The sequence below is a fragment of the Sciurus vulgaris genome (assembly GCF_902686455.1).
Source record: "Sciurus vulgaris genome assembly, chromosome: 9".
Lineage (NCBI taxonomy): Eukaryota > Metazoa > Chordata > Mammalia > Rodentia > Sciuridae > Sciurus > Sciurus vulgaris.
This window is the reverse complement of record NC_136469.1, coordinates 24,142,426-24,162,625: the sequence shown is the minus strand read 5'-3', so window position 1 is coordinate 24,162,625 and position 20,200 is coordinate 24,142,426. Positions and strand designations below refer to the sequence as shown.

At 45.7% G+C, this 20,200-nt stretch overlaps 1 protein-coding gene across 10 annotated transcripts in view; it reads left to right on the top strand.

Moving 5' to 3' along the window:
- The window catches only part of ZNF827 (zinc finger protein 827), a 162,292-nt gene extending 142,909 nt beyond the window's left edge, over window positions 1–19,383 (top strand). For 2 of the 10 annotated variants that reach the window (XM_079154128.1, XM_079154126.1), the window contains exons 9-14: window positions 1,137–1,274; window positions 4,268–4,439; window positions 5,510–5,676; window positions 12,845–13,036; window positions 13,364–13,541; window positions 16,865–19,383. In XM_079154128.1, coding sequence (XP_079010254.1) covers window positions 1,137–1,274; window positions 4,268–4,439; window positions 5,510–5,676; window positions 12,845–13,036; window positions 13,364–13,541; window positions 16,865–17,684 — 1,667 coding nt within the window. In that variant the 3' untranslated portion in view covers window positions 17,685–19,383. Of the gene's footprint in view, window positions 1–1,136; window positions 1,275–4,267; window positions 4,440–5,509; window positions 5,677–12,844; window positions 13,037–13,363; window positions 13,555–15,103; window positions 15,171–15,214; window positions 15,431–15,451; window positions 15,485–16,864 lie in introns of those variants that run through there. The other 8 variants (XM_079154131.1, XM_079154130.1, XM_079154132.1 and 5 more) reach the window with 8 other exon arrangements.
- Window positions 19,384–20,200: the final 817 nt, after the last annotated feature.

Genomic DNA, 20,200 nt, shown 5'->3' with positions numbered 1-20,200 from the left:
AGGTTCCTATTTGTTTCTTCTTTCCTTAGATGACACTATCTGGCAAGTCTTCATTCAAAAGAAAATCGATCCCGTTATCCAAATACAGGTGGAAGAGTGTATTTGGGAAGCCGTTTTAGCCAAACGGTGTGAAATAGGCTGCTTTTTATCTGCCATTGCCTCTGACCTGTGGTCTGAGCATTTCCATCGCTTGGGTCTTATGAAAAGTTCTTCCCGACAGTTACTTACCGCCCTGTGGTGTTCGGTTCTATGCTGCGATTCTATGCGTTAAGATTCACAAGAACTGAGGTGAAGGACAAGACAGTAACTCAGGGTCCTGCTCTTCAAAATGAGACCAAGGATGAGTGTCCCCTTTACGTGTCCCCTTACCTCTTATTGGCACTGTGTCCTGTCTCCTTGGATTGCTACAGAAGGGATGTTTGTATAATCAGTTCATTGAGAAGTATGGATAGGAAAATTAAAGGTAAACCTACAGATGATTAGGAAAAAAGAAAAACTGTTTTAAGATGAGAAGTTTTCATGTTCACTTATTTTTCATTAATGTGCAGGTCACTCACCAGCTTCCCAAATGTCAGAGACTATTCTAGAAACAGTAGTGCACCCTTGCACGAGATAATCTTGGGTGGAACAATACACGGTGGTCATCACTGAGTCTGCTTAATCCAAATTCCTGGCCCAACCCAGAACATAGGGCAAAACTTTTCTCCATAAAGGGCCGTATGAGTATTTCCTTTCAAGGGACTGGATTGTTGATTTTTGCATTGGAATCTTGAGATTTAGAAGACTTTATGTAGTATCTTGAGGCAAGCGTTGACATTTCTGGAATTTTAGTATGCAGTTGGATTTTTCATTCAGAAAGTATTTATTGAGTATCTACAGTATACCGGGCACAGTGCTGTCAGTCACTCGAGGATTGGGTCAGCTGTAGACTCGACAGTTAGAACTCATTGGCTGCCACCTCAGCCTTCACGAGTGGCCTCCTCAGTGACAGGAAATGAGCATGAGGAGCAGCTACAGGTCTTGATTGCAGCCACCCGCCAGCCGCATCCTTTGGGGCCGGTCCTCAGCGATGACTAAAATGAAGTGCTTTCCTGTGGCCCTGTTCCTTCCTCATGATTCTTTGTTCTCTTGGCCAGAAACAGAAAAGATCGTCCTGGAGGCGGGAAACGGATTGCCATCCTGGAAGTTCAACGACCAGCTTTTCCCCTGTGACGTGTGTGGGAAAGTGTTTGGCCGACAGCAGACCCTGTCCCGACACCTCTCGCTGCACACAGGTGAGCGGCACCTCCCCGCCACATCTTCTGCAGGTCACTCTCGCCATCCTCTGAGAGAAGCGGTTGAGGAAATGGGGAAAGGTGTCCCCCCCCAACCTCCTGGGGCCTCGTCCCCAGTGTGTGAAAGCAAGACCCAGGAAAGCTTTCTGTTCGTAATGAAGGGTGCAAGAGTTCCAGGGTGCTGAGGAGAAGGCACACATTTAGGCATGCCAAGGGCACATGGCGGAGCTCTCCACAGGTGGACCAGGCTCCTCTTAGGGGTGCAGGGGAGGGGCCTCGCCCACCCCAGGGGTTTCATCTCATTGTGCTGGAAGAGCGGGGGCAGGGGCCACTGTGGTCTTTTCTGCCTTCATTTCCGTATAACAGTAGACAAATAATTGTTGATTCTAAGAATGAGGAAAAGGAACCAAATTCACAAGGAGTAAAAGAGATATAAACAGTAATATGATCAGCAAAAAATAAATGAGGACATAATTTCATTCTTCTTTATGACTGAGTAGAACTCCATTGTATATGTATACCACATTTTCTTTTTCCATTCACCTACCAAAGGGCACCCGGGCTGGTCCCATAGCTTGGTTGTTTGCAATATAAACATTAGTATGCAAGTATCACTAGAGCATGCTAATTTTAGTCCCTTTGTTTTTGTTTTTGTACCAGGGATTGAACCCAGAGGTGCTTAATCACTGAGCCACACCCCGCCCCTTTTTATATTTTATTTAGAGACAGGATCTCACTAAGTTGCTGAGGCTGGCTTTGAATTTGCAATCCTCCTGCCTCAGCCTCCCAAGCCACCAGGATTACAGACTTGCACAATAGCACCCAGGTGTTCCTTTGGATAAATACCAAGGAGTGGAATAGCTGGGTCATATGGTGGCTCTATTCCTAGTCTTTTGAGGAATCTCCTAAAAGACCTGAGGTAAAAATCAATAGTAAACATAAAGCAAGATGCAGGTGGGGCTTAGTGGTGGAGCCTGTGCTTAGCATGTGTGAGGCCCTGGGTTCCATCCCCAGCACCAAAAAGAAAAAACAGAAATAGTAAAATCAAGTATTTCAGTTTTCATATTGAAACTGCAGCTTTTAAAATATTCAGATACCTCATGTTTATGAAAAACACAAAAACAAAAGATAAACTTCAAACTAAAAGTTTTGCACATCACACAAAATAAAGGAAGCAAATGGGATATTAATATGACAGGATTAATTGTGTTCTTTTTCTTTTCATATTTTTAACATTTTTAATCTTAAATTTCACCAAAGATGAAGTTTAGTCACATATTTAGTCACAAAGAAAACTAGCATGTTTTAAGAAGTCACGGCTAAATAGGCCACATTCTCTGAGCATACCTAAATGAATTTTAAAATAAAAAAGGAGCAATAAAATGTTCTACTTAACTGAATCAATAACAAGGAAATAAAATGAAAATTCAAATATCAGACATCTAGAAGGAACAAAGAGAACAATTGTACCATGGCCTGAGCAAACAGCCACAGCTGTAGTCAGAGGAAAATTCATAGACTTATAATTTTTTAATGAATTAATTTTCTAATTAATGCTTTAATTAGAAAAGAAGAAAGACAAAAGTAGAAGAACTTAGCACTCATCTGAAGGAGTTAATAAAAGAACAACAAAATCTAGGAAGGAGATGACCAGGAAAGAGACAACTTTACTTAAGTTTAATTAAGAAAGGCGAAAGAAGAAAATATAACCAAAAGTAGGAGAGAAAGAGGTCTAAAAATTCTCCAAGATTATTTCTTTCTCACCTTTCAAGAATTAGAAATTTCCATGTTATTAAATCCTTCCAAGTGACAGAAAAAGATAGAAAGCTCCCAGTTCACTTTATGAAGAAAGTATAACCTTAATACAGAGCAAAACTCAACAGCCTCACTTATACAAATGCAAAAATCCTAAGGGGTCTGTAATCCCTGCCATGCTATAGGACTCCTCCCCAGCTGCAGCACCTTCAGATGCTGGGGACCACCTGCGATAATGGTGATGCTTAGTGTGTTGTAGAAACACCTTCCTTTCCAGGTTCTTCCCCTGACATGAGCAAGACAGGTGTTCTCTTTAACCCAAGCCCAGAAATACCAAGTCGAATTAGGGATAGAAAGGGAGATTGTGCTTTGCTGCTTCTGCTGCCTCTGTCTGAGCAAATGAAAGCAAAGCCTGCTCCTTGTACTTTAATTTGCTTGATTAACCAAATGAATTCAGAATGCCACTCTAGAAACAATCCTGAAACATTAGTCAGTTTTATGAGAATTTCCATTAAGAAATTAATTGAAAATTTTTATTTTATTTATGTAAAATGAAAATGTCCAATTAAATTATTTTATACAAGTCATTTTTTTTTTTAACTTTAATTTCATTAGTTGTTATTTGGTGGCTGACCCAGGCCTGGAGCTGAGGGAAAACAATGGGCCTCTGACTCTCCAGTGCTGCAAATGTTGGTTTCATTCTGTCTGCCAGTCTTAGCACCCCACACTGACGCACAGGGGCAGGAGCACACACCACAGTACCCTTTAGCCCCTGGGGGCTCACCTTGTCAGGAAGAGGCTGTGGGTGTGCAGGGAAAGCACAATCGTAGTGGGGGAAAGACAAGGAAAATAAAGCTAAGAACTCCAAGAAATGGCTCAGAAGGCATCATGTGCTATCCCTAGGTTGTGTGGCACATCAGCTCCTGCAGTGTTACACTTGGCTTCCATATTAGTGTTGTGTCTGTATTTGGTTAATTGCTGCAAACCCCTGAGTGTCAGGCTGTCCATCAAGTCTTGCTCAGAGGTATTGCCCTGAGAACCCTTCTTTTATCTTTGGGAGTATTAATACAGGTGCAAACTGCGGGGTGCTTGAGATACTTACTGTTCCCAGGCGTGACCTTTGTCCTCGTATGAAATGAGCCTCGACTCATCCTCTCCTTCATGCATCTCAGTGATCTCTTGCCAGGTGTCGAGATTTTGAGAGCAGTTTGGGTTGATTCCTGTTTGTTCTCCCCCAGAGGAAAGAAAATACAAATGCCACTTGTGCCCCTATGCTGCTAAGTGCCGTGCGAATCTGAACCAGCACTTGACTGTCCACTCTGTGAAGCTGGTGAGTACAGACACCGAGGACATCGTCAGCGCCGTCACCTCTGAAGGCAGTGACGGGAAGAAACACCCTTATTATTACAGGTGAGCTGAGGACGAGAACCCGAGCGAGAGCTTCCCATACACCTTGTGTCCACGCTCCCTGCCCCTCTGTCTGGGCGAACATCCCCAAGTCCCCTGTCTCAGTCACATGCGGACCTTCACTTTAATACGTTCTTGCTTAGCTCCAATCCTGTGTGGTGGGGACTCCTCCGTGGGCTGGGCGGCCCTAGTAGAATTGATCAAAAGAGAAGTGGTCTTGGGGGTCTGTGTGGAATGGAGCTCCAGAGACTGACAGGGCTCTGGGAATGATCGGCTCCTAGGTCTACGTGGTCCCCACCTTTGTAACTGAGCACCTCGGAGCTGCCTAAGAATTGTAGGAAGAGGAGACGAGGAAAAATAAATCTGAGAACTCCAAGGAAATAGCTCAGAAGACACCCCATATTGTCCCTTGGTTACATGCCTGTTAGTCTCCGCTGTGTCATCTGTTCCATATTCAAAGGTGACTCAATATCAGGTTCAGCCACCATGAAACCCCACGTATCAGACTCACCACCAAAAATTGCCCTGGAGATATTGTTGGAAACTTATTTTTGCAAAGTGTCTCTGTGGAGGGGTGGCTTCTATCAGCCATTGTCACAGATAGGCTGCCCTGATGTTTGGAGTGCCACCGGATGACCTGCATGTGCTTTCGTTGCTGCGCAGGAAGGTTTCCAGAGCCAGAGAGAGGCTCCAGGGCACGCAGCACTCTCCAGTTTTATCAGTGGACCAGCGCCGCTAAATACCTTGGCAACACTGCCCCGCATCTCTTTGCCCAGAGGAATCAGTTGGGCGATGTGCAGCATCTGGACTCTGTAGTTTTTAATTAACTTTATGATTATTTAACATCATTATAGCATGTATGGGATTGTTACATTGTGCTGGCACCTAATCTGTTTGGCACAGTGACCACTTCAGAGGCATCCCAGAAAGCAAAAGAATTTTCTAACATGATACCTTTTGGTGGAGAGAAAATCTGTGTGTAACTAGTTTGTGAGAGCGTACTACATGCAGACCAGCAGCATGCACTGGAGGCACATCTCACTCTTCCTCTTGCCTTTCGTCCTTTCCTGTAGCTGCCATGTGTGTGGATTCGAGACCGAGCTCAATGTCCAGTTTGTCAGCCACATGTCACTCCACGTGGACAAGGAGCAGTGGATGTTTTCCATCTGCTGCACCGCCTGTGACTTCGTCACCATGGAGGAAGCGGAGATAAAAGCTCACATTGGCACCAAGCACACAGGTGACCATTCCTGTCAGTCCCTCTCCCCCTTCTCCTCCATCGCTTGCACCCCAGAGTGCCTGCCGCGTGGCAGAAGCACCCTTGCTTCCACAGGACATTGGCATTTCCTTCCATAGAAGGAAGGACTTTTCAAGAGCGTCAGGGCCACGTGGAGAGGTGTGAGCTGGTTCTTGTGTCTCACCCGAGTCTTCTTTCTCATTGTCTTGGGCAGCAGTCACTGAGGCCTTTCTTTGCCCAGGCTTGTGCCTTTGCACCCTGGATGCCATTTAAGCCTCATACCAGCGCTCTAAGGTGAATGCTACTGTGATCACGACATGCAGGTGGAGACACTGAGGCTTAACAGAGAGGGGTGTCCCATTCAAGGCCAGCAACCCGGACGTGACTTCAGCAGTTCAGCATAGGGCGGTTTTCCTGCCATAGCCTGTGCTCTGTCCCACCAAACACTTGGCAGAGCTTTTGTTAAACCTTTCTGTTGTGCTGTGCCAGGGCACTGAGCACCTAATTCTGCAGGCTCCGTTCCCTTCCAGAGAACTCCCAGCCCTGACGCTCCCCATAATGACACATGGCACCTCTGTCCAAGGGCAAAGATAACCAGATTCTCCTGAAACAGGCCTAACAAGACTTGGCCAGCGCTCGTCTCTCACTGGAGCCTCTTGCCATTCTGGTTAACTTCTTCCATTTAATGATGTTAACATTTTGACTTCACCGTGCAATTAGACTCTCACAAGTGATGGTTACAAATGACACCAGTGTGGAGTCATTAAGTGAGAATGAGGAAGGCCTCCCCGTCACCCCGCATTTGTGGTGCTTACAGATGAAAAGCTGATGCTGCTGACTGCCAGCCCCCGGTGTTGGGTCAGCCCCTTACATCACCGGCTGCTGGAGGATCGGGAAGGGGAAGTCCCTGACATTGTGCTGACGATGTGCACGGCCGATAAGGAGCTCTCTCTGCTTCTCTGGCTGCTTTGGCTCGGTGGTGCCAACAGCAATAAATGCTTGTTTTTGTCAGTAAATTGAGCAGCTATGACTTGGAGGTCTGCAGAGAGTCGTTATGCTGAGTGAGAAGGTGCCATTTTTACAGTCGGTTGTCTGACCATAACCGCATTAGCACCGTGGGCAGCAGGTGAGCTGGGAAACCCACGTTTGAAGAAAATTAAATTCGGCATTTCTGGAGTGGCCAATGGAGGGAAAGGCCAGCCTCCTTTGCATCTCCCCTGGCTCACAGATTCGCTTTCTCTTTTCTGTGAAACCCTCCTTCTTCAACCCTCTTTACCCCAACATGTGCCTGGGACTCCATCCCACCACGCTCCACAGCCCCCTCCACTACCACCCACCTCAGAGAAATCGTGGAAGCATAATGGCTGGAAAAGGCTGGGCCTAGCATCACTTGTCATTGATGGAAAACTCGCATTCCCACTGGCCAGTGCAAGCATGCTCACCTCCTAACTACCAAGGGGCACAGAGGGGAGATTTTTTCCCTCTGGGGTGGCACAGCTTCCTGTCTAGCTAGGGACAAGATTCTCATGTGTTAGTATAGAGAGCCAAGACTAAAATTCATTAAAGAAGTGTCAAGATTAGCATGTGTTTTTCTAAGCCAGGGCTTTGCAAACCTCTTTTTGCAGGACCAGATAAATATTTTAGGCTCTCAGGCCATACAGTTTCTGCCATTATGACTCATGTCTGCCACTGGAACTTGAAAACTGTCATAGACAATACACAAATAAATAGCCATGTTCCAATAAAACTTTATTTACAAGAACAGGAAGCTCATAAGAACCAAAAAGCTATGGTTGGCTGACACCTGTTATAAACTAACAGTTTCACAATGAGCGTCCTATGTTTAGTGCTGTTTTGAGGTGTCTGAACTTGACTCAAAATCTATCCATTTAAATCTGTACATGAATAAGCTGTATTATTATAAAATTATTATAAATGCAATGGTTGTCCTATATGACATTTACTATAATATATATAGTCTTAGAATAGGGAGCTTGGCTAAGTCACTACCCAGAACAGTCCCCACACAGTGTGAGGAGTAACTGTTCATTCAATGGATGGATACATGTGCACAAGTTCCTCTCTTCACATCTTGCATCTTGCACAATAAAATAAGTAGGAACAACACTCAAACGTGGCCCTTGCTCAAACCTTAGGGTTCTTTTGACTTATAAATACGATCTATGCAAAAATTACTTGGCATGGAGGAAAACACACATGCAATTCTAGATCTGGTTCTAGATTCAGGTTCTTTGAAATAGCATCTGGCGAAGGAACATGGTCTAGCATATAATACTACCATTTAAAATGATTAATTTATAAATGCTTTCACATATGTTTCTGAGAGCCAGCTGTATGCCAGGTATATAAAACAGCATGGGAAATCATGTGTTATTATTATTATTATTATTATTATTACTATTATGTTTTTTATAAAAATTGTATGTTAAATTTTATAATTGAGTAATAATATTAAATCTCTGTAATACCTTGACTTGATATGGTTCTTCATGCTTTATAAATAAAAACCCATTTAATTCTCACAACCACCATAGGAGGCAAGTGCCGATATATCCCCATTTTTTTGAGTCACAGAATAACTATCTTATTCAAACTCATCAGCTACTAAGTAATGAGTGGTATTCAAACTCAGGAATTGTGAGTTCTTGTTGTCTTTTTGGGGTGTTGAGGGAAAGGTACCGGGGATTGGACACAGGACTTCATGCATGCTAAGTAAGTGGTACACTACTGAGCTCCATCCCCAACCCTTTCACTTTGAGAGAGGGTCTCACCAAGTTGCCCAGGCTGGCCTCAGCAAGTAGCTGGGATTATGAGTGTGCACCACTGCACCTGTTAAGGTCCTTATTCTTAATCACTGTACGATGCATGACAACAATTTAAAAACGGATGTAAGACTGGAAGAAGTCCACCAAAATACAGCAGTGCTTGTGTTGAGGCAGTAAGATGACTGGCAACTTCTTGGCCACAATTTCTCGATTTGTTTAAGATTGTGAAACATTTAGTTTGGGGTTTTTATTTTTTCTAAAAGTGCCCTCCAGAGGGTTATCCTAATGTGTAAGGGTGCATTACCTGTGCACAAATGTCCTTCACCAAGCATCTTTATGATGCCAATGGTAAATGACCACTTCAATCACAGTTAGCTTTGGATTTAGGTGGCAAGGGCACCCTGGAGACATTGAAAAAGAAGAGGAGGATTGAGAGCAGGTGAGGCTGTTTGGACCAGGGATTATAAATCAAGCGAGCTGGGCTGTATTTCCATTTTCTATCACAGAATGGCTGATGTAGCACCTTGTATCTTTATAAATTTACCAATATTCGTAGCTCTGCCCAGGGCCTTAAGCCTAAGGATACTTGAATGGATTTTCAAAGATAGTAATTGAAATTAATGTGTTTCAATTCTGAAAACATATTTTAATGATCATTGGCAGCAGACTGTCAGTAAGACCAGGCTTAGAACATAGATTTGGAGAAGTAATATCCGGGATTTGAGGCCTCCACTGAAAATGTCCTATTTGTCTACAGAATGTGAATTGGTTGGTTAAATATTTAGATAAGGGACTGACAATTATGGCACTAATTTTAATACTCTTTGACGCTGGGATTTGGACCCAGGGTCTTGCATATGTTAGGCAAGCGCTCTACCGCTAAGCTAGTTTTCACTTAGCTTTCTTTTAAGGGAAGATCGCATATTCTGAAGGCACATACTGTCCCCTCAAGTTGTCAGTGACTACGGGTCTCATACTGTCTGTCCAGAAACCATGTTCAGTTCTGATAGGAACAAGATTTTAAACATTATGAACTGAAGTAAGAATTGTCTGCCCTGGACTCTAAGTGAAATCTCACAGAAGTAGGATTTGAAGACATTCCAAGTAGATGAATATTTTTTCATTTTTCTCCCTCTCTCTCTTTCTCTCTTTTGTTTTGCTTATTTTTGTTTGTTTTATTTTTTGCTGGGAATGGATCCCAGGGCCTCAGGCATGCTGAGCATACACTCTACCACTGAACAGTGCCTGCCTTTCTCTTTTTAACAAGTAGTATATGGTCATTCTAGAAAATTTTGAAGTTCAAATAATAGAAAACAAACACCATGCTAATAATTTTAAATTCTACTCATTTACCCACCGTTACAGCTTTACTTCTTGACTTTCATGCCTATACATAGTGTATGATTTCTTTCTAATCTCCTAATAAAGGAAGTTAGTTCTTAGGGTTTATAATCAATAAGTTGCTTAATTGACTGATTTGAAGGAAACCAAAGAATAGTCTTCCTATATTTTCCACCCTAATTTAAACTCTGGGGTTGCATTCAATCTGTCCATCAGTTTGGGGAGCACTGACATCAACTGTCCTGAATCAGAAACAGTGTATAGCTCTCCCCTTATGTGGGGCTTTATAGTGTACATTGTTAATTTATTGCAATTTAACTTCAGGTGATTATGCCACTTCCTATGTAGTATAAGAAACTCATAATAGTGTACTTCCATTTCTCCCTGCCCAGACTTTATTGTTGTCAAATATTTATATATATATATATATGTGTGTGTGTGTTTTAGACCTTAAAATGCACTGTTTTTATTTTTGTTTCAACAGTTACTTTTATTATCTCTTAAATGTTTTGATAATAATAAGAAAACACAGTTGCCTGTGTAGTTATGATTTCCAGGACTCTCCATTTCTATTATGTAACCTACTTTTGCATTGGTCTCATTTTCCTTCTGCCTCAACAACACCTTTTAACATTTCTCATGCAAGTCTGCTGGTGATTAACTCTTTCATCTTTTTTAATGTCAACCTTTATTTGGTGCTTTTGCCATCACTTTGGAAACATTTCACTGGGTATAAAGTTTCAGATTGACAGTTAATCTTTTCCTTGTTCAGATATTGCCACCGTCTTCTTGCTTGCATTGTTTCAGTGAGAAATCAGCTGTCATCCTTTGTTCTTCTGAAGATGATGTGTTGAGGTTTTGTTTTTGTTTTTTGTTAGTTTTTTTCTTTTCCCTCTCTGTCTACTCTTAAGACTTTTGACCACTGGGTTTGACAATTTAATAATAATGTTCTTTGGTATAGATTTCTTCATGTGTCTTATGCTTAAGGTTAATTGGGCTTCCTGGATCTTGGAGTTTATGATTTTTCTCAAATTTGGAAAAACTTAGATCATGTCAGATATTTTTTATACCCTACTCAAGTAGTCCATCAGGAACTCCAAGTAAATTTACATTAAGCTGCCTGAAGTCCCCCATTCACTTTGGGCAATTTCATTTCACTCTGGGCAATTCTTTTTCCTTTTCATTTCAGATAGTTTCTATAGATGTTACCTTCCTGTTCACTAACCTTTTCTTCTGCCGTGTCTTAATCTGTTGTAATCTCATCAACATATGGTTCCATCTCTGACCATCTGTAGAATTTGACTTGGATCTTGTTCATATCATCTGTGTCTCTACTTAACATTTTAATACATGAAATGTGTTTATAATGTCCTGGTCCATTAAGTCTAACAACAGTGCCAGTTCTAGGTTAAATTTAGTTGATTGATTCTTCTCCCCATTCAGGGTTCTGTTTCTTGTTTCTTCACATCCCGGATAATCTTTGTTTAGACACCAGCCATCGTGATTTTTGTATATTGGTGTTCAATATTTTATAGTCCTATAAGTGTGGTTGACCTTTGTTCTAGGACACAGATAATTACTTGGAAATTTTGATCCTCTTGAGTCTTGCTTTTATGATTTGTTAGGCAGATCTAAATCATGAGGCATTGATCTCTCCAGGGCTAATTATTACCCACTACGAAGAGATCTTCTTCCGTTTTCTGACTAATGCCCTGTGAATTAAGTGTTTTTTGATCTGCCTGATGCAGATAGCTGTTTCCAGCCCTGTGTGGGTGCAAGAACCAGGCACTATTCTCAAGTGGCTTTTCCCCCTCCAGTCTTGGGTGGTTTTCTCACACACTGCTCTGACCCATGCTGTGCTAAAGACTCAAGGGAGACCCCTCTGTGAGTCTCGGGTTCCTCCTCTGTGAGCTGGCTCCTCTCTGATGCTCTCTCTGGCAATGCCTCTTCCTGTGGATCTCTCCAGACACCCAGCTCTGCCTCCTGCATCTGGCAGCCTGTCATCCTCCTCCTCGCTGCTCTGCAGCTTGGAATAGAGCTCAGGGCAGAGGCAGGGCAGTCACAGGACTCACCTCTTCTGTTCTGGTCTCTCAGGGGCCACTGTTCTTCATCACCTCATGTCCAATGCTGTAAAAACTATGGTTAGATGTATCTTTTTCTGGGCTTTTTTTTTTTTTTTCTTCATTGTTTCATAGCAATGCTAGGTCCAGTTCCTGATATTTCAACATGAACAAAAACTGCAGTCTCCTGGCACAGATTTTAATGGCCTATTGACTTGTTTATGCCTGGCTTTGAGGAAGAGCCCAGGGCAGATGAGCATGGACATTGGAGGCAGACCAACTCAAGCCTCTCCTCCACCACTTAGCACGTGAACTAGGCCAGGTTTGCCCCTGTGTCTCCATTCCCTCATTTGCAAAATGGCAATAGTTGTGCTGATAAAATTCCTTTGTTTGAACCCAGGGCCTCATGCATGCTAAATGCATGCTTTGCTACTGAGATACTCTCCCAACCCTTAAGATTTGGGGGGTGAGGCATGGGTAGTACTAGGGATTGAGCTCAGGGACACTTAACCACTGAGCCACATCCCCAGCCCTTTTTTGTATTTTATTTAGAGACAGCATCTCACTGAGTTGCTTAGGGTCTCCCAGAGTTGAATTCATGATCCCCTGCCTCAACCTTCCAAGGCGATGGGATTACAGGCCTGGGCCACCACGCCTGGCTCCCTAGGATTTTTGAGAGAATGAAATGAGATAATGCCTTTAAAGCATAACAGTTCCTGGAACTTAGTAGCATGTTCAGTACATCTTAGCCATTATTGTCATTAGATTTTAAGTATTGTAAGACCTCAGTAAACATCTGTCAAATGCACAAACCTGCTCTCAGCCCTAAGTACCTTGCATGCCATCACCACAGACACTGGGGGAGCTGGAAGCTCAGCAGATCCACGGTGCATCCATGAGACCTGACTCCCCCACCCTCAGCTGCTGTTATTCCAAGGTTTTCATCTCCCAGGTTAACAGATCTGGGTTGTTTTCATATTTCAGGGGAAGACAGGAAGACCCCCAGTGAATCAAACAGTCCCTCTTCATCCTCCCTCTCAGCTCTGAGCGATTCAGCCAACAGCAAAGACGACTCAGACGGCTCCCAGAAGAACAAGAGCGGGAACAACCTGCTGGTCATCTCTGTCGTGCCTGGAAGCCAACCCTCGCTGAACAGTGAGGAAAAGCCAGAAAAAGGTGAGGGAGGAGGTGAACGTGGCCTGCTAAACCCTGTCCAGTGCAGGACGACCCAGTCTGGAAAATAAACCCTGGAGAGGAGCAATGTTGGAAAACAATTATGAGACCCAAGATGCAGAAAAATTGCATTTTCTTTTGGCTCAATTTGCATCCACATGCAAGGTGGAAAGAAGGGGAGGGTGACATTGACTCTGAGGCTGTAAGGTTTGTGTAGAGATGCAGGGAACGGTGCCTGGGAGGGTGCGTATCTGTTGGGAGGTACGGGGGTGGGTACCCCCACTCCTGCCTCCTACGTGCGCCTCTACACCCAGCTTCCGGTCCTTTCAGGGTTCGAATGCGTTTTTTGCAACTTTGTCTGCAAGACGAAGAACATGTTTGAGCGCCATTTGCAGATACACCTCATCACCCGGATGTTTGAGTGTGACGTGTGCCACAAGTTCATGAAGACCCCCGAACAGCTGCTGGAGCATAAGAAATGCCACACTGTCCCCACCGGTGGGCTCAAGTAAGGAAAGCAAGTACAGAACCTTTTACTGCGTTGTTACCAAACACCCTTTCCCTTGCCCTACCCCTTCCCTGAAGGTTTTGGGGATCATGGAGTGGGAGAGCTTTGTCTGAGGGAAGTTAGTCAGAAACCTCTGCTGCCTCTAGCTGGATTGAATTAGACCCATCCCCCAGGGGGGTCAGCAGATGCCAGCAGGAGAATCCATTTCACAAACACCCCTGGATTCAGGGCAAGGAAGAAGACGTGCTGGACAAGCCCAGCTGCCAGGGTAGACCCATTCTGCACTGTCTGAGTTTTGTGCACACTTGATTTTAATGGACTCAGGGGTTAGTGTCCCTGGGTGTCAATCATTACACTGTCACTACAATTCACCAACTTTGTTTTTCAAATGGCTTGCCATATATCTTTTAAATAAGCCTTATGACCATTCCACCCCACCCAAAATTGAAACCTTGGCAGTTTGACCAGGCAGGAGATAACATTTTTCATACAAAGATCATGTGCTTCACGCCTTCCTGCAAACATGCCAATGCCTTCCCCGAAAGATCTAGACAAGGAACATCATCTTTATCCAATATTTGCAAGAAGCCCTCTGGTCTCCAGTGAGATCAGTCAGTTATTATCAAACATACTATGTGTCTGGCTTGATAATAGGTGCTAAAGGGCACACGAGGAATAGAATAGAATTTCCACCCTCAGGTAGTGTATGTGCTAACACTCCCAGAATTCAGTCTTCCCAGTGAGTCTGAGATCAGAATCCCCATCCACAAGGCCCTTATGGTACACTAAGGAGAAAGAAGTACGTGGAGTTGGGCACAGAAAGACAATTGTCAGGACAGAATTATTAAATATTAGCTGAAATGATCATGTAGTGAAAAGAATGGAAATTTGTTTTACTCAATATGGGGAAAAATAACTTTGATTTGAAAAAAATCTTTCATCATGGAGACTCAACTGCCAGAGAGATGGCGTGCCTCCCTGTGTGGGTAAGGAATGGAGAGCCCCAGAAGGACCCTGGTAGTCCAGCACTGGGGGGACCCCAGTAGTCCAGCTCTGAGGGCAGTGCAGGGTTGGCTCCCCTGGGCTCCTGCCTGGTCAGGGGCACCCTCCTCAAAAACCTGCCCAAATGGAAGAGCCAGGGGGCAGCGCCTACTGTTGACTCCACTTTGGTTCACTCTTGGGGGCGCTCACGTGGGAGGGAGAAGGGAGGGGATGGGGAAGGGGGAGGGGGATGATAATTCACTCAACCAGCAGATGGGAAATGCCTCGCAAGAGCTTATTTGGGAATTTGGTTTATTCCCACTGTCCCTTTATAAATAATTGGTATAAAAAGAAAGACGAATCCAGCTTTCTGTGGATGGACTAGTGACATTGCCTTCCCGGTAGCCCAGTGACGCCCATTACTTTGTGGCCTCGCCAGTTGTGGCTTTGCCAGTCGCCTTTCCTCAGGGCCCTAAGCAGTCCCGAGCCTCTGAACCCGTGGGGGAGAATGCACAATGAACCTGATGCATTTGCTGGGTCAGACACTTCCTGTGCGGTGCTAACCCTCCCCTGTGTGATAGTTTATGTTCTAGGATGACCAAGTAGAAGAATACTTTGAAAAAATTGATAATGCCTTCTGGCTATACAGTGAGTCTTTGTTTTGTTTTGTTTTGTTTCCTTCGCCATATCAGGGAATTAATTTGCCTGAGAGAGTGTCTTTAAGATAAACAAATGGGAGCACGGAAAACCCTTAGCGCTTTGCCTGAGCAGCAAGAGAAAGATTGAGCTGTGGGTCACAGAAATGTCCTTAACATGAAACAGACCGCCGACGTCTAAATTGCTTTTCTGTGATGGAACTGCTTGTACTCTATATCCTGTTCATAATGCAGATCAAATAAGATTATACTATTATTTTTCTTTTGCCGTAGCTCAGGACAGTGGTGAGTTTCAGACTCCTCTAGGTAAGGCCCAGCTTGGCGTAGGGGTTGTGTGTGCACCTGACCTGGGAATGGGCTTTATATTTCTCTCGTGTGCACTCTTCTGTGAGCTGAGGTTCAAGGCTAACGGCGAGCTTGGCGCTGAGGAGGCAGTGCACGGTGCACCTGGTTGTGTTGGGCTCTGCTGAACACCTCTCCAAACCCTCTGAGGACAGTCCACACCCGGGCCCTGCCCTGCAGGAGCCACGCAAGAGTTGAGGCCACCATTTGGGCATCTGCATTCTTTTTGGAAAGAGAGCAAACACGCTTCAGTTATCATTTAAGCCACCGACTCAAACCGGGCAGATTCCAAAAGAGAGGCCCTGCAGTTTTTGTAAACACGCCCCCACCAGTCCTCACAGCCCCTCTGGACAGCCGGGAGGGTCGGTGGCAGCCTGTCCGCACTGCGAAGGATGGAGAATGGAGCCACAGAGAGGCCCAGGCTTTGCCCAGGGTCTCCAGCTAGAGCCCCATAAGGTGGTGGAGCCGGGATTCAAACCCACCCTCCCAAATCTACCTCAGTTACTGTAGAGACCACTCAGATAAGGACTCAGCGTGTCCCAAGGGCTTTCCCGGTGCTGAGTGTTCTCCCAGGCACCGTAGAGAATGCAGAAGAGACGTAAGAAATGCTCCTGCCCTCTGAGAATCCACGATCGGGCATAACAACGCCCTGAGAGGTCTTCAAGCTCCAGAGCAGTCCCCGCCTTCCTCCCGGCCCCTCCGAGTGGACAGGCTGCTGGGAGGTCTCCATCTCCCCCAGCCCTGCACAGTCCTCTCCTTCCTGTATGCACACACACACACACACACACAGGGACACACACAGGCCTTCTCATCCTAACAACCCTTTAATAAGCACGACTCTGACCCCTGTGACTTTCTTTTTGCTGGAAGTAGCTCTCCCCTATAAGCTGTTCTTTAAAACCTCTTAGCCTTTCTGCGTGTGCTTGGTGTGGTGCATGAAAAGTCGATTCTTTGTGTTGCTCCCATCTAGGGGGACGGTCAGGAGGTTTAGACCTCTGCCATGTCTGGTTGGGAGTGGGGAGGGCTCCCAGGGGCCGGGTGGGGGGCTGGAGGGAGCGCCAGCTTGTGTATTCCTCGCAGTTTCTCTGGTCCCCTCGTGAGGGCTGGCCTTGGCCCTTGCAGCCAGGAGACCCAGAACAGGCTGAGCGGATCTCGACGGAGCTCCCCACTAGCGGGGCCTGCTCTGTCACCAGTGAAAGCCAAAGAGGGCCATCTCCACCCCTGAGAGGCGGCAGGGCTGGGCTGGGCTGGGCTGGGGCGAGGGCAGGCTGGTGAGGCGGGGAGAAGCATGGCCGCCCCAGACCCCTTCTGGCTGACCCTCCCTTGCATTGCTTCCCCCGGCAGGTGCCCATTCTGCATTTATTCCACCAACCGCCCCGCTGCCATGGAGTGCCACCTCAAGACCCACTACAAGATGGAGTACAAGTGCCGGATCTGCCAGACGGTGAAGGCCAACCAGCTGGAGCTGGAGACGCACACCCGGGAGCATCGCCTGGGCAACCACTACAAGTGCGACCAGTGCGGCTACCTGTCCAAGACCGCCAACAAGCTCATCGAGCACGTGCGCGTCCACACCGGGGAGCGGCCCTTCCACTGTGACCAGTGCAGCTACAGCTGCAAGCGCAAGGACAATCTCAACCTGCACAAGAAGCTGAAGCACGCCCCACGCCAGACCTTCAGCTGCGAAGAGTGCCTCTTCAAGACCACACACCCTTTCGTCTTCAGCCGCCACGTCAAGAAGCACCAGAGCGGGGACTGTCCCGAGGAGGACAAGAAGGGCCTGAGCCCAGCGCCCAAGGAACCGGCCAGCCCCGGGGCCCCGCTCCTGGTCGTGGGGAGCTCCCGGAACCTCCTGTCTCCCCTGTCGGTCATGTCGGCCTCGCAGGCCCTGCAGACCGTGGCCCTGACCGCCGCCCGCGGCAGCAGCTCAGAGCCCAACCTGGCACTCAAGGCTCTGGCCTTCAACGGCTCCCCTCTGCGCTTTGACAAGTACCGGAACTCGGATTTTGCCCATCTCATTCCCTTGACCATGTTGTACCCCAAGAACCACTTGGATCTCACATTCCACCCTCCCCGACCTCAGACTGCGCCCCCCAGCATCCCCTCCCCCAAACACTCCTTCCTCGCCTATCTGGGACTAAGAGAAAGAGCAGAGACTGTCTGAGGGCAGCTGCGCTCTGTACCAAAAACAAAGAGACAGAGACAGGAAAACAAAACAAAAAACCCACAAAACTTAAACACAACCCCAGCAGGTGTATGTTGCTGCAAAACCTACAGACCCCAGGGGTCTGAACCACGTGTACTGTATATCTTTAGTAAGGAATAGAGAATTGGCTGTGTGTGTATACCTATCGCATTACCTACAAGCTGCTTTACCCAACCTTCAGAGAGGTGACCCGCTGCATACTTCTACCTTCAGAGGCATGCCTCCCCAGCCACCCGCCCCACTGCGGCCCTTCCGTACTTCTCTCCGAAAGGAATTCTGTCTCGTTAAGCCCTCAAGAGAGTGTCCTTAATAGCAATCAGCACTTGTAAGCTTATCTACCGGTGCATTGGGTTTTCTGTTGGGTGAATGGGGTGTGTGGGCGTTTGTGGATTCCAAAAGCAAGCCGTGTGTCCCGTGTGCCCTGACATTTCTATTGCACATTCTTTGTACTGGCTTCTTTAACGGGGGATGAACGTTCTCCTCCCTCCTGGGTTGTTCATCCACTGCAGTCTCTCCCTGAGTTCCTTCATCACTCTTCTTTCCTTCTCTCTTTTCCAGCTACAGAGCGGTAGGGCCTGGTGCTTAGTGGATGAAGGGATGGCAGGCATCTGCAGTGCTGCTGGACGTTTCCCACAGAGCGCTGGACTCCTTGAGCTCAGATCTCTGGTTATGAAGTTTCGAGAAATCCAGCGCCTGGTCTGCAAGAAATATCTGGCAGCACTGCAGCTGGCATCGCAGAACTTAAGTGTCGTCATCGTGTGCACCCATGCAAAGACAGTGTGCATGGAGCTCACACAGTGCATCCTTTTTTTAAGGGCAGATTAAATATATATATATATATATATATGATGTATTAATTCAGTGGTTACCATTTGTTTGCAGAAAAAAAAAAAATTTGTATGAATGGAAAACTTTATGGTTGAGAAATCCAGCCAAGGAGATTAAAAGGGGTTTGGATAAATTCTGGGTATAAATGCTCAGACTAAAAAAAAAAAAAAAAAAAAAAAAAAAAAAAAAAAAAAAGAAGCGGCAGTTTTGCACAGTGCTTTTGGCCTTGCACTAGTTTTTGTTTCTTATGGGGGAAAAAAAAAGATAAAAGGAAGAAAATGTACCTTCTTTTTTTTTTTTTTTATGGAACCAGTAGACTGTAGGTTTGAAAATTTAGCCACAACCTCTTTGAATATAACGACACAACAAAAAGGTGCTGTTGAGTCCTTGAGTTCAGTTATGCCCCGGAGAAGTTTCCATTGTGTCTGCAGATCCTCTGGCTGTAGCAGTGTCCTCCGTGTGATTATAACTCTGTATCCCATTTTGTTAACGCCTGGTAGATGTAACCTGCTAGGAGACTAACTTTATACTTATTTAAAGCTCTTATTTTGTGGTCATTAAAATGGCAATTTATGTGCAGCACTTTATTGCAGCAGGAAGCAGGTGTGGATCGGTTTCACAGCCCTTTGCTCATCTTAAAAAATAATGGATGACTTAAAAAGAAAAAAAAATGGAAAAAAATCTTTGGCTGAATATGTTCATGGCTTGGATTTTTAAGACAACAGAATTTCCAGTCTAAAATAGGCTAAAAAAGCGGGAAGAAATGTGCTTTGTATAGTAATGGGAATTTGGAATATAAAAGTTTATGTATTATTTATCTATGGAAGAGCTGGTGTACAGGAGGAACGCTTTCTCACTGTGTTGCTGTTTTCCCAACGTGTGTTATCCTAAAGTTGGGATTTTTTTTTTTTTTTCATCTGTTTCACCAGGGGAAAATAAATGCATCCCTGATTTTCTTCCTCTAGTCAGTTGCTTCACTGAAAACCCCTTGGAAGTTAGTACAGTTCTCCAGGAAGCCAGAAGACTGTACGTCTGTCCACACCACGGTCTCCCCTTCACCCCTCTACACCAACCCTCCTGCCCCCAGCCCCAGCAGGTGCACTACCCTTCCTTCCGCCAGTCACCCAACCCTGGATGGAGAGCCTGCTCTGTGCCCTGGCAAACCTGTTTACACTACGGAGATGTCCACGGGGGCAGGGAGGCCCAACCAGCTAGAGCAGGAAGCTCCCAAACCCTCAGTCATTCTCCAGCAGAGACCTTTGCCCTTGGCCTTGTTTGAAATGTTGTTCAACTCGCCATGTCAATGTCTCAGTAAAAGACACTACAGACAGTCACGGACAATATACTCCAAGAATACGGGGCTCATGGGGGGGGTTCATTTTTTTAAAGTCATGTCTTTATCCCCATATAATGGAGAGTGTGCCACTTGGCTAATAACGTGTTTTCAAAACTACAAGTTCAGTGATGACAGCAAAGAGGGCCATTGTGATGTCACGGAGGCTGGCAGAAAGGTGACTCGCGCTTAAGCACCGGCAGGTTCAAAACCTGAGAGGGTGGCCCTGGCCATGAGCACTCTGAGTTGTACAGCTCGCTGCTTGTGCAGTAAGAGGTCCTAGGGTGGAAACTTTGAAGATGGAGAAGGGTGA